The sequence below is a fragment of the Suricata suricatta genome, chromosome 15 (genome assembly GCF_006229205.1).
Source record: "Suricata suricatta isolate VVHF042 chromosome 15, meerkat_22Aug2017_6uvM2_HiC, whole genome shotgun sequence".
NCBI lineage: Eukaryota > Metazoa > Chordata > Mammalia > Carnivora > Herpestidae > Suricata > Suricata suricatta.
The window spans coordinates 53,329,682-53,343,985 of NC_043714.1; the positions used below are offsets into that span (position 1 = coordinate 53,329,682).

The window sequence follows — 14,304 nt, forward strand, 5'->3', positions numbered from 1 at the left end:
GTAAAAAAGTATAATTAAAGTAAAAAGGATAGTTAAAATGGAAGTAAAACTTGATTTCACTTTTCACATGCTGAAAAAGTGGTTAGATTATTGCATAAATTACCTCTAAAAACCTTAACAAATTTAAAAATCTTCTGGTCTGGGTGCCTGGGTATATATTAATGTTATATAATTTTATCCATTCCATAGAAATAATTTTATATTCTCTTTATTCTCACTCAACAGTACCCTGTAACATACCATGTTTTTACACAGTCTCTAAAATTATTTTAATGGCTCTGGAACAGTCTATTGAGTAGATATATCATAATTATGAAGCACTGTCTAATTTTAACAATTTAAGGGAAAAGGGCACACATACCTGAACCACCTCTCAGCTGAAAATATTATCATTAGTATAAAGGCATCAATAAATAATTACACAAATATGGTTAGAATACAGGAAGGTTTTAAACAGCAATTTCAATAGCATTACTTTAATGCCTTTCAAACATCTAACCTTGTAATTTAGTTCACTGTGTATAGTTTATAAAAAGCAAATTAAAACTGCCAAGCAGAGTTCTGAAAAGTCATTTAAAAAGAAAGAGAGATTTCTATATTTTTAATTACATCTGTATTTTAATGAAGCTCCGCTCTTTTATTTACCTGAATAACTTCCAAGTCGTGGAGCATTGTTGTCTCCGCCATCATAAAAGTCCAGAGAATCCCAATTATGTTCTGTAGCAAAGCTGATAACCTGTACCTGTGAAATAATAATTACTGATCAGAATGCATGTTTCTATCAAGATAAAAATACTATAGTCCTCCACTCCACATTAGAAGAGAGAACTCCATGTCAGGACCATATCATCATGACCCTTCATAGAAGGACTTTATCAGTACTGATACCTGCTACCATGGCACTGGCCTATATGAGCTGACTGGGTAGAAAGAACGTGTGGCACCTCGCAGGGTTCACTATGGATGTGGTGAACATGGATAATGTCTGTCATTATCTCAGAACGTTTTCTTCATTAAAGGCTTTGGGTTAATTTATATCTTAGTGTCAGGATTCCCAACGTATGTTCCAAACAATTAGTCATCTTGTATACTTTAGAGTGTTAGATTTTTTTTAAGTTGCTTTTAATGTTTATTTATTTTTAAGAGACAGAGAAAGAGAGAGAGTAGCCGACAGGCAGAGAGAGGGAGACACAGAATCTGAAGCAGGCTCCAGGCCTGACGTGGGGCTTGAACCCATAAACCATGAGATCATGACTTGAGCCAAAGTCGGATGCTCAACTGTCTGACCCGCCATGGCACCCCTGGAGTGTTAGATTCTGGCTGGTGATTGAGCATTTTCTTTAGATATTAGGAAATCACCAGATTTGTGCTCTACCAACATACAGGGATCTTATACTTTTTTAAAACTAGGTTTATGCTAGATACATTTTCTTTTCTTTTATTTGCCTAACTTTTGCTCAATTTCCTGTCTTTTTAAATTTAAAAATCATTAACATTATTATCCCCGATGCACATTTTCAATCAGTCTCAATATAATGGCCAAAATTATGCTTTATAACTGATTTGTGTGTATCTCTTAAAGGATAATTTATGAATGGAGTTATAATAACTAAGTCACTGTAAAGGACCCTAAAATTGATAAGGGAAATGTTGGAGTACAATTCTCTCATGTCCGTTAAATTTTATTTAAAGAAAGAGGTATGTTTTGCTTTGCTGCACTTTGCCTGGCACAGCGTGAGCTTTTGCAAGAACACACAGCACCCCCCTCAACTGTGGGGGTTATCATTTTTCTCTCTGTGCAGTGTACATGTTATAGTTTTAGAGGAAGGGAAGGCTGAATCTTATTAAAATAAAAGTATTTTATTTAGCTAAAATCTGTTATCAACATAAGCACTGCACTCATTCACTAAATAAGTATAACAATTGCATTCCTTAAAAACTCCTTATCCACAAAGTAGACCATCATCATTTTTCTATTTAAGTGAATGTCGGTGCCTCTTTTCCAGGGGTGAGTGCCACATGGCAACAGATACCCTGCCTGTGTGACAGGCATTAGGCCCGATGGCAATGTTCCAGAACAGGAAGAAGAATGGAATTAAAGCTGTATGATTGTGATATTACCACAAAGATAAATTCTCTCTTCACATCTGAATTTCCCTTTCTTACAGTTCAGGGGAAGAAAAGATCACACTTGCAAGAAAAATATAAAGATCTATGCAGGAGACGACATTTGAAATAATTTAAATGTATTGAGAGGTTCTCCACTGAAAGAAACTATTGAGTTATAAAAATGTAGAGGAGGCAGGCCCTGAGGTAGATTTAGTGAACCATCTTAGCCTCAGTAGAAGGTATTTACATAAGAGAAATACACTTGCAAAGTTAGGAAAAGCAGAGAAAAGTTTAGAAAGCTTAAGGTTAGTGGATAAATATAAGAGACGGCAGAGTTAGGACGCCTGGATGTGCAGCTTCTTGGCTCTCTCTATCCTTTGGCATGTAACCCTGAAAGAGGTGATAATCCTCACCTTCAATTTCTTATATACATCATTATAACAAAGGCCTCTAATTCAGATAAATGTTGTAAAAATTAAATTACTTTTAGTTGACAATAGTGCCCAGGGTGAATTAAGGATTTAACTTATCTCAGCTAAGAGACATAAAGACCTAAGACCAGCATAATGATTATGCAATTGAGGCGTAGTCCACTGAAGGTTTTAGAAGGAGAATAATCAGGACTGCTTTAACTACAGTACTGCATTGGATGAAGAAAACACAAGTAAAAAGACAATTTCAATGTCTATTGCAGTGGTCTGTATGAGAAGAAGTGAAAGCTAAAGTAAGACGGAGGCAGGAATGAAGAGTGGAAAGGGGTACTAAGATGTCACCTGTGTGCTACTGGGAAGATTCCTCGACTTTGTATAATCTAAATAAGGGAAGGAAGTGAGGGGGAGACTTAAGAACAATTTCTCTTTTTTCCCTGAGTTATTGAGATCGAGGGTTGATAAAAACAAAAATGAAGACATCTCTAGGAAAATCTATTTCCTTAATGAAAAGAAGAAAATTTGTTTAATTCTAGATACATATGTATAGCAGACCCAATATAGTGGCTTCCAAAGATGTCAGTCAGGTCCTCATCCCTGGAGCCTATAAATATTGCCTTATATGGAAAAAGAAAGTTTTCAGATGGATTAAACTAAGCATCTAGAGATAGGGAGATTATCCTGGATTATTCATATGGGCCTTAAGTATAGTAAGTGTTCTTATAAGAAAGATGTCAAAGGAGATTTGACACAGACAGAAGAAAAGGCAATGTGACCATTTGAGCAGAAAATAGAGTGATATAGTCAGACATGTAGGAATGCCTGGCAGCCAGCAGAGGTTAGAAGAGGCAAGGAAAGGATTCTCCCCTAGAGCCTGCGCAGAGGTGAAAGTGGAGGGTCCAAGCACTTCCCCGTGAGCACCTGAGTTTTAGCTCAGTAAAACTGCGTTGGGACTTATAGTCTCCAGTATTGTGAGAAAATCAACCTCTGCTATTTTAAGCTCTCAAGTACATGGTAATTTGCAACAGCCACAGAAAACGAACACAATTTGCCACTAGGAGTCTGGTCAAATCGTGGATGTAATTTGGCACAAGAAACACAGAGGGTGTAGGAGGCTCGGGTGCATGACCAAGGACCCACAGTGACAAAAGGCCAAATGAGACAGAGTCAAGTAAAAGATTTAAAAGGAAGCAGCTACTGATTCCCTGGTTAGAAGAATTTTGCATTAGATGGAGCTGTCCATCATGACAACAGGGTAGCTTTATGAGGTAATGAATTTCCAACCCCTAAAACCAGATATTCCTCATATAGACATTCAAATTTCATTTTAATTTGCTTGTTAGATTATATTAAGTCATGATGATCATTCTACAAATTGACACAATTAAATAACAAACATTGGATTCCCAAGGTCTATCACATAAAGATTGTTCTTTTTCTTGAAAACTGTTACCACAGCCCCCTTGGAATGCTCTATTGATATACTTTGCTAGAATAGACAGGCAACAAATGAATACACTACTCACAGCAAACTTTTCATGTAAAATTAATATAACAAATTTGTCTATTTGTTGAGGCTCTTTCTAAAGATTGCTCAGTCATTCTAGATTATCTGTAAGTTTTTCAGCACTCTAAATGTTTCTTCTTTTCTTTCCTTCAGTGGTTGTCACATTTCATTTCATATATGACTTGTTGAATATCCATCTAATTCTTTATTCACATACATATTTATCCTAACTGAATAAAATGAAATAAGTATTGTTTTAAACGTGGTACACTGGCCAGGTAGCTTTTAGGTAAAGGTAGTGAAATTTCAAGTATAAATCACATATTGCATATGTGTGTGCATGTGTTCTATAATGTTCTATGACTTAGTGGTATGTCTAAAAGTACCATACATATAAGAGATCGATTAGGAAAAAAGGTTTGGTGGTCATTTAGAGTATTTTAGATGAAAAGTCCAGTATGCCTCACACTCTATAAGTTTGATAAATGCTCTGTTAAATTCAAAATTTGTTTTCTAAGGTGTAGCCATTAAATAAAATACTTCCTCAGTGAAACAGTTTATAGTGTCATTGATATTAAGTGTCTGGTTTTGAAGAGCAGTTGGCTAGGACAAGTGATATACTGTGCACTTTTTCTGCAGATCTCCTATTAGTTCATCATGCTATCCAAACTCCTTAAAATATCCAGAACCCTGCTTGTGGAGGTATCCGTTGGTTCATTCTAAAAATATTTACTAAGCATATACTGACAGACACCGTGCTAGCTGCCAGAACAGATTTAGTCAGTGCCCTCATGAACTTATGGATAATTAAGTAAGTAGTAATAGTAAAATGTGATGGATGCTATAATAAGGAAATCACAGAGACCTAAGAGAACGTGCAGCATGGGACTTACCCTTTCCTCAAGTTCACAGAAAGTCTTCCACAGGAACTGGTTTTAAGTTGACACAGAAATGATGACTAAGAAGAAGCCAAATAAAGGGAGATCAAGGAGAGTGTTGCCTACAAAGGGGGCACCAAGCACAAAGGCCCAAAGGCAGAGAGAGCCCGTCTTTTATAAAGAACTAAAATAGTGTGAATATAAGAGGTGAGAAATGAGGGCAGAGCACAAAGGTACAATCAGCTGTGTCAAGGAATTAAGGACACAGTGGAAGCAGGAAAGTGATAGCATCAGATTTTTATTTTTAGGTTACTCTCTCTGTCCTCTGAGGAATAGATCTAGAGGAGAATAAGAACCTGGGATGGAGTGATGACCTAAACTTAAGTGGTAAAAATACGGATGGAGAGAAATAGACTTATTTGAAAGATCTATGAAGGACAAATCTTACAGATTTTGTTGCGTAGAGTAGGAAAGGGAAAAAAGTTATCAAGATTTTCAGCTTGTTCAACAGAATAGACAAGGGGCTGATTCTGAGAAAGAAAACACTGAAGGATACCCATAATAATGAGAAAAAAATTATGAAGTCAGTTTGACCAGGATGAATTTGAAATTCCATCAAGCAGTTTAGCTGAAATGCCCAGGAGGCAGTTGAATAAATGGCATGTGGCTTAGGTGAAAGCTCTGGGTTAGATATTTACATTTGAAAACTATCATTTATTAGGTTATATTTTTATTTATTTATTTTGAGAGAGAGAAAGAGAAGTGAGAGAGAGAGAGCACATACAAGCAGGGGTGGGGCAGAAAGGGAGAGAGAGAATTCCAATCAGGCTCTGTGCTGACAGCACAGAGCCCAAAATGGGGCTCTAGCTCACAAACTGTGAGATCATGGTCTAAGCCAAAATCAAGAATTGGACACTTAACCAACTCAGTCACCCAGGTGCTCCTTGGTTCTTCATTCTAAGAAATGTTTGCTGATGGTCTGCTGTGATGCAGGTCCTGGACATCATCAGTACCAAATGGCAGCCAAAACATGAAAGTAGACAAGATGGCAGAGAGAATGGTGTAACGCGAAATAAACAAAACCCGGGAATCTCTCAAACACTGTATCTGATGTGTTGAGTAGGAAGAGGAGACTGTGTTCCTAGATGTGGAAGCAAGAGGCATGGATACAAAAAAGAAAACAAAAGAAAGAAAGTATTGGTTCCATGAAAACCAAGAAGAAAAAAACATGTTTTGAGAGTGAGAGGAGAATGGGCAGGATTAGAGTGTTTCTGTCAGAATAAGCAGGGTGAGCAACACAAAAGATCTAATGATACAGAGGTCCTCAGTGATTGGTGTGAGCAGCTCAGTTACAGCATTGAATGCTGACGCCTATTGCAAGCCTCCATGATAAAGGATGAGACTAAAAGAGATGCTACGGTTTTAATTATTGTAAAATGAGATAGAAGTGGACAAGCTGATATCAATATGGAGATGCTCTAGGATAACCTTGATAAACTGACAACTATATAACAAACATTCCATGAAGGCTCTAAAGTATCATCTCATTTGTGGATTTTCTATACAACTTGCAATATGGGCAATTCTAAAATCCTTGATAATAAGGGTGCCTGGGTGGCTCAGTCGGTTAAGTGTCCAACTTCAGCTCAGGTTATGATCTTGCAGTTCCTGAGTTTGAGCCTTGTGTTTGGCTCTGTGCTGAGAGCTCAGAGCCTAGAGCTTGTTGGGATTCTGTGTCTCCCTCGCTTTCTGCCCTTCCTCCTCTTGCACTGTGACACTCTAGCTCTCTGAAAAATAAACATTAAAAAACTTAAAAAAAAATAATAAAATAAAGTCCTTGTTTATTCTACCCATGATAAGATAGGATTTATTGGCTTAATCTGAATTTTACAAGTTGGCCATAAAATTACTATTCAGCTAGCCAGAATATAAGTATAGATCTATAGTCTTTTGATTTTGAATGTCTTTAAAACACTGAAAATGTAATCTCATGTTTTCTCATTAGCTAACTGACCTAAAATGTGTTAGTAGTAATTTTCTGAAAATTTATAAACTCAAAAAGTTGATTTTTTTTAACTGAAAGTTATACTAGCATTTACATTAAGTTTTAATGGATGATTTCTTGGCTACTTTTCCCATAACTGATATATATCTCAAGTGTCCAAAGGAAAAACCTTTATGACTCAGAGAAGTAATCAAGTTATTTTTATGAAATATAGATTATGTAATATTTTATGAAGAATAATTACCTTCCATGGGATATATACTGACTCAGTAGTCAAGTATCATCAATTTATGCAGAAACAATCTCCTTGCAATACAGAGTAACTGGTCAAATTTCTCCTCCCCTAAAATGGTTATGGTTGAAATAATATGGTAGATTGTGTTAGATTGTTTATAGACTTTTCTTGCTAACAAGAAAACTGGTTTTGTTCAATTAAATGAGGACTGTGTACATCATGGGAAGCTGAGCCCCTTGCTTAATCTAAGTACTTAACGTTTATTTTTTAGATCCAAATCATAATACATCTTTTGCTTTTGGTCAGTGTATAGCATAGGAATGGATATTCTTACAGTTTTGGTCAATAGCCCAGGAGAGAAAGTCTACTGGAAGGATTTCTGAAAAGTTTTTTTTAACCATTGTAAAGGTAGATAGATAGAAACGTTCCATTTTGGCAATTGCCATTTCTGTTAGAGGTTTTGTAGCCATCTCAAGATCATGAGAAAAGAAGACTAGGAACTAAGCCAACAGGCCATGATGGCAGAGCAGAGAGGGAAAAACCTAAGTCAGGAATAATACAACGGAACCTCTGAAATAAACAACCTTTACACCAAGATCCCATGTCATGTGGAACAAACACTTCTTATTGCTTATGCCTTCTTGAATTGATTTTCTGTTATCTGCAGGTGAAAAATTAATAAGTCTCTTTCTACTACATTCAACCAGGCCACTGAAACACTGGCTAACCCTTTAGATGTAACCTTCATCCTATCATCTGTGAAAGGATTAACTTCAAACACTCAGTGAAAAGAAGAAAAATTTAAATTTCCTTACTTGAATGCCAGCTCCCTCTGGCACTGTGATCTTCCATACACAATTTAGATTGTTGTCATAAGGCTCAGGATAACCAGGAGACAAAATAGTCCCTTTGCGCTTAGTTAAAATTCCACCACAGGGCACTAAAAGTAAAACATTTCAAGAGAGGGAGTTAATTCTAAAAAAGAGGATTAAAATAAGTGAAAAGGTCAGAGATAACATCTTAGACAGATATAACAATTGCAAACACAGCCAAATCTTACTATTTTTTTAAAACTCATTAGAACAATGAAAATTAAGTCTTCCTTCCTAAAACCTTTTTAAAATGATCAGACAACATGAATGGATAACCTTTTAATGGCATTAGTCTAAAGTCATATTACGATAAACTCAATGACAGTGTATCATCTTTAGTATATTACTAAAGAGTGCATTGGCACATTTGCATTAAAATTGCTCATATGTAGATACAGAATTTGTTGAAGGATTATTTTATATCTGTTACTTTTTTTCTTCAAGCATCCTTTGAGGAGTAATAGCACCTTTTCAGGAGAAATGCAGATGATAATAACAATACCATGATAATAATCTATAAAGCCTATTGTTTGCCAGGGACTCTTCTAAGCAATTTACAGATTTTTAACTCATTAAAGCCTCTCAACAATCCAGTGAGATGTAAATAACTATTCTCCTTATTTTACAGGAAATAGAGTCATCAGTAGTGATTAAATAACTTGCCCAAAATAACAAAGCTAGTAAGAGGTGAAGGTAAGATTTGAACACTGATGTGGGGCACCTGGGTGGCTCAGTCGGTTGAGCGTCCGGCTTCAGCTTCAGCTCAGGTCATGATCTCATGGTTCATGGGTTTGAGCCCTGCATCGGGCTCTGTGCTGGCAGCTCAGAGCCTGGAGCCTCTTGTCTCTCTCTCTGTCCCTCCCCTGTTCATGATCTGTCTCTGTCTCTTAAAATAAATAAATGTTAAAAAAAATTTTTTTTTGAGCACTGATCATTTGGCTCCAGAGTCCATACTCTTGAGCAGAAGAAAGAGCCTGTGTATGGTGCCAGTCTGGTAATTGCTAGCACAGCACTACAAGAGAGAGTAAGTGTGTAGAACCGAAGTCAATAAAGGCTTCTATCACTTTTTAAAAGTACTCATCTTAAAGGAAAATTCCCACACCCCTAGTACTGTCAGCTTGGTTCTGGGCATGACCTAACTTAAATTTTAAATATGTGTGATGCTGGACATGTTCTTAAACTCTCTGAAACTCAGATACCTTGTCTGTGATTATGCAATTGTTTAAAAAGGGCTTTTGTGAAAAATACATGGATAGGATAATGTATACAAAGAAGCCACCACATTGCTTGGAACACAGTGAGAGGTCAATAAACTGTATTTCATTTTACTATTTCCTTCTACAACTATTGTTATTTTAGATACCACTGGCACTATGGTCTTTGAGTATTTGTTGGTCTCTGGTTAGAGTAGTAAGGTATCAGGATATGTCTTTCATATTTTCTTTAAGTTAATAAGGTTTCTGCCACTTCCAAAGCCTAATGCAAAAACCTAGGGCAATTGCTCAAAAGAGCTACAAATATTTTTAATAGTGTAAACATGTATCTTTAAAAAAAAAGTCATTTTGTTGTATTTCTCTATAAATCTGTGTTGCTGGGTTATATATTGATTCAGGTTAAGTTGGTCAGAACAGATTTAGCTCCTTTAAAAAGAAAATCAACAGTTTTAGATGACTTGAGAATTAATACGCCAGGAGTGGAAGAAGAATTCTAGAATAGAGCTTCACCCCCAAAGCGGATTATAAATAAGTGATCGATGAAGTGCTGATTCTGAGTTGAAAGCACATGCAGGGGCACCAGGGTGACTTAGCCAGTTAAACGTCCGACTATGATCCGGGTCATGATCCTGCACTTTGTGGGTTCGAGCCCCATGTTGGCCTCTGTGCTGACAGCTCAGAGCCTGGAGCCTGCTTCAGATTCTGTAGCTCTCTCTCTCTCTGCCCCTCCTCTGCTTGCACTCTCTCTGTCTCCCCAAAATAAATAAATATTAAATTAAAAAAAAGAAAGCAAATGCAGATGCTCTTCCCTGTCATTGTCACTGTCCTACTTCACTCACATGTTTTTCTAGGTTTCTACATTAATCGTTTCAGCTGACCTCCTTAGGGTGGGTATTTTATCCATGTACTATGTCTCCATGTTATTGTTAAAATAATCTTTTTTCTTTAAATGTTTTAACATTTATTCATTTTTGAGAGAGAGAAAGACAGAGACAGAGTATGAACAGGGGAGGGGAAAAGAGAGAGAGGGAGACACAGAGTCCGAAGCAGCCTCCAGCCTCTGAGCTGTCTGCACAGAGTCAGACATGGGGCTTGAACCCACAGTGTGCGAGATCATAACCTGAGCTGAAGTTGGATGCTTAACCAACTGATCCATCCAGGCACCTCAAAAAAGACCTTTTTAAAATTAAAATTTGCTCATATAATTTCACTGATCAAAGTCCTTCAAAAATCTCCCTACTGCCTTCATTCTACAGATATATATATATGTACATAATTTTATTAAGCTCTAACTACATTTCCAGGCAAATATGTTCCCATGATTTTCCAATATTTCAGCATCCCAAGCCTCATCCGGTTTAGCCTACTCACCTGATACACCCTCTTAATGCTGTGAGTTGCTGTGTCCTTCTCCCCCAAGAGCTAAGACTACCACCTGTGGTCCTTCAATGTTGCCTGATAGCAGATAAGGGGGTCAGCAAGAGGTAAAGGTACTAAGTGCCCCATAGCACCAAGTTCTTTCCTATACAGTTCTATCATAGATAGCTTATATTATGTTTTCATAATCTTTTTATATGTTAGTATCTTCCAATTGACTGAAGTCTGGGAAGATGAAGCAATCACCTTTTTGTCTGGCACTCTGCTCACTGTGGTGCCAAGATTCTAACTCATCTACCCGTTTCATTCTGAGTGTTCCTTCCTGACTGCTACAGTGACAAAGCCTCTCTCCCTCACTTTCCAATCTGTCCTCCATCCATCAGGCTTTTATCCTCACTCTATTGAAATGACTATATCAAAGTCACCATAATATTTTGCTGCAATGTGATATTCAATTTTTAATTTACACTTGACTAAATCTATGAATAATTATCTACTCCTGTTAATCACTTCATCTACTTTGACCTTTTCTTTGCTTGACCATCGGATACCACGCTGTCCTGCTTTGCTTTATACCGTTGGTTATACTCGTAATCTTCCTTCGGTCTTTCCTTCCTTTTTCTTCTTTCTTTCTCTCTTTCTCTTTCCTTTCTTTATTTCCCCCCTCCTTTCTTACTTTCATTCTTTCATTTCTGAGCAGTTCAGCCTCTTTGCTCCTTTAAATGCTGTAACTCTGTGACTGATGCCATCTTCTCTTTCTAACCAACACCCTCAACAAGGGCATTTATTTCCTTCATCTATACAATATGGTCACAAAAGGCTTATCTCTAATTCTAACTTTCGCTCAGAACCCTAAAATAATATGCCTAATAAGTATCTCAAAACTAATATGTCTAAAAAAACACTTTTGAAATTTTCCTCCAGCTATACCATTCTCCTTATCAGTAAACGCCACTACGATTCACCTAGCTCCGGGCCAAAAATCCAGGACTCATTCATCTTAATTTCTCTTTCATATATTCAAGTTCACATTTTCTTCTACATTCATCTTATCAGTAAACTTTCTCAGCTCTAATTAAAAAATATATATATGTATATATATATGTCATGAAGCTTACCCATTTTCATCACTGACCATGACCTTCTTATTGAAATTAGCATTATTTTTCCTCTCCACTATTACAATAGCCTTCTATTTAGTCTTTTTTCTGTTGCCTCACCCCTCTTTACCTAGCCACAGTGATTTTTTTAGAAACTAAGACCACATCATTCCCTAGCTCACTGAATTCCCTCACTGCTTTGAGAAATGTCAAACTCCCCACAGTCTTTGAGGCTGTATATGGTTTGGCCTCTGCATTGGCTCCACCTCCGAACTCTTCTTCGATCAGGCTGGCCATCTTTCATGTGGTCCGGACACCTCAGATTCTCACCGTTGTTTGAACATGTGAAGATCTGTTTCTGCCTCATAGTCTGTACACTCATTTACCTCCCAGACTTTTAAACACCCCCCTCCTTTCATCTCATTTGGATATAAGACAGCAGCATGCCCTGCTGTTTTCTTCTGACCTCTAGCCCCTCTCTTACTTTCCCCCACAGTACTTAGCACTGTCTGAAAGAAGAGTACACATTTACTGATGTGTTGCTCTATTTCCCTCCACTAAAATGTAAACTATGGTCTAGTCCTCTTATTCCAAGTGGGAATAGAGACTGATACTTAGTAAGCACTCACTAAATTCCTGTTGAATAAACTGTTGACTGACTGGTTGTATCTGTGTATGCATTGTGGTTACAGGTCCCTCTTTACCATTCCTGCATTATTCCTTTCTCCCAGTATCTTCCTAAATAAGCCACATATAACAGTATGAATTTTCACATAACAATATAAAAAAATACTATAAAAGTATTCTCAAAATGCATTACTACACACATAATATTTTATAATGTTTCAATTTCTACACATATTACATAACCCAACATCTGTTTTCTATTTTAAAAAGATATACTCTACATTTCCCTACTGACTCCTATTATACAATATAACATATGGATTAAAAGAACAGGCTTTAGACGGCAGCCTGGGATCTCCTTTTATCCTAATTCTGCTTTTATCTCTAAACCATAGAGGTTTAACTCTCTATAAAAGATAAATCATAATCTTATCTACCTCCTGGTGTTGCTATCAGTATTAAAAAAGAAAATGCTTAGAGGCTCCTGGGGGGCTCAGTCAGGTAGTCTATATAACTCTTGATTTTGGATCAAGTCATAATCTCATGGTTGGTGAGTTTGAGCCCCCACACAGGGCTCTGCGCTAACAGTGTGATTCCTTCACCCTCTTTCTCTCTGCCCATTCCTTGTGTGTGCTTCTCTCTCTCTCTCTCAACAAATTAAAAAAAAAATAATAATAAATAAATAAATAAATAAATAAATATTTAAAAATGCTTAATAGTGGTTCTTACAAATGCTAATTGCCATTTATTATTTTGAATAACTGCTTCAGGGATGAATGGATGGATGAATAAATGAGTCAATGAATATGGGTTCAGAGCCTGTTATTTATTTCTTCATCTATTTCTCTCCTGCTCTAAGAAAAGACAATATAAACAGGTGTTGCCATGGAGCTAGTACAAGTAAAAGTAGTCTTTTTCTAGAATTCTAAAGGTCTTGAGGGGAAAAAAAAAAAAAAAACCCAGCAGATAAAGGAGATGGGATAAGTAGCTAATTAAAGACTTGGTGCCTAAGGGCATTACGTGGCAGGTTCAGGGCCTTTTCAAAAGAGACCTCCCACTAACAAAAGTACTGATGCCTAAAGCCATATATTGTCAGAGCTATTAGAGGCTGCAGGGGGTTATTTGAATCACAGAGTCTCAGAGGGACTGGAACTTGGGTTTTTAGGAGACTAATAATTTTAAGAAATCTGAAGTGAAACAAGGTGGTATTTGGAAGATAAAAATTCAGTCTTCAGCATAATTTTTAGTTTTAAATTTATTCCAAGTCCCAGGTACTTATCAAAATATCATTGTACTTAATTATAATTTGCCTAAGAATGATGTGATATGACATTTGTGCAAGATTACTAAATATCCTTTATATAGTGGTTATGTAAATGTGGGGATCCTCTACAATTCATGTATCATGACTGATGGGCTGCTTTCCAATCAACAGTTTAATTTCAGTATGTCAGTTTTTGCAAAATTACTGAACATTTTATTGTGCTTTACTGTAATAAAAAAAATGGAAGTGTTGATAGCAGTAGTAAGAACCGTGACACTGAAATAATACAATTGAGATGAAAGTCATTAGGAATGTAGAAAGCTGCTTTCTTTTGATTCAAATGGATGCTCACTTGGCTTAAGCTGTTAACTGAGCATTCACTTGAACAGTAGAGAAAATACAATCATAAAATCCTGTAAATAGACTGTCAAAGATTATATTTAAACTGTAAAGTATAAATAGAGAATTTTTCTTTCTCAGAATAAAATTACCCATATAATATGTAAATCTATTGTTTGTGGTTTACCTATATCTCTTTCCTACAGAAAATAATCAGGAGGGTTTTAAACTTCCCATGGCTTGTGAACTCTAAGCAAGCAAAGTGAGCGAGAGCATCATCATCTGGTAAAGGTCTGACATAAAAAATACACGGGCCCTGGTCGTGGGAAATTGAAGCGTTGTTTGACCT

At 36.6% G+C, this 14,304-nt stretch overlaps 1 protein-coding gene across 3 annotated transcripts in view; it reads right to left on the reverse strand.

Annotated features, from left to right (window-relative positions):
• CSMD3 (CUB and Sushi multiple domains 3) overlaps positions 1–14,304 on the reverse strand; it is a 1,185,533-nt gene that overhangs the window by 170,308 nt on the left and 1,000,921 nt on the right. For all 3 annotated transcript variants that reach the window (XM_029923716.1, XM_029923715.1, XM_029923714.1), the window contains 2 exons: positions 7,978–8,102; positions 646–742 (listed from right to left, as the gene is read on the reverse strand). In XM_029923716.1, coding sequence (XP_029779576.1) covers positions 646–742; positions 7,978–8,102 — 222 coding nt within the window. The remainder of the gene's footprint in view (positions 1–645; positions 743–7,977; positions 8,103–14,304) is intronic.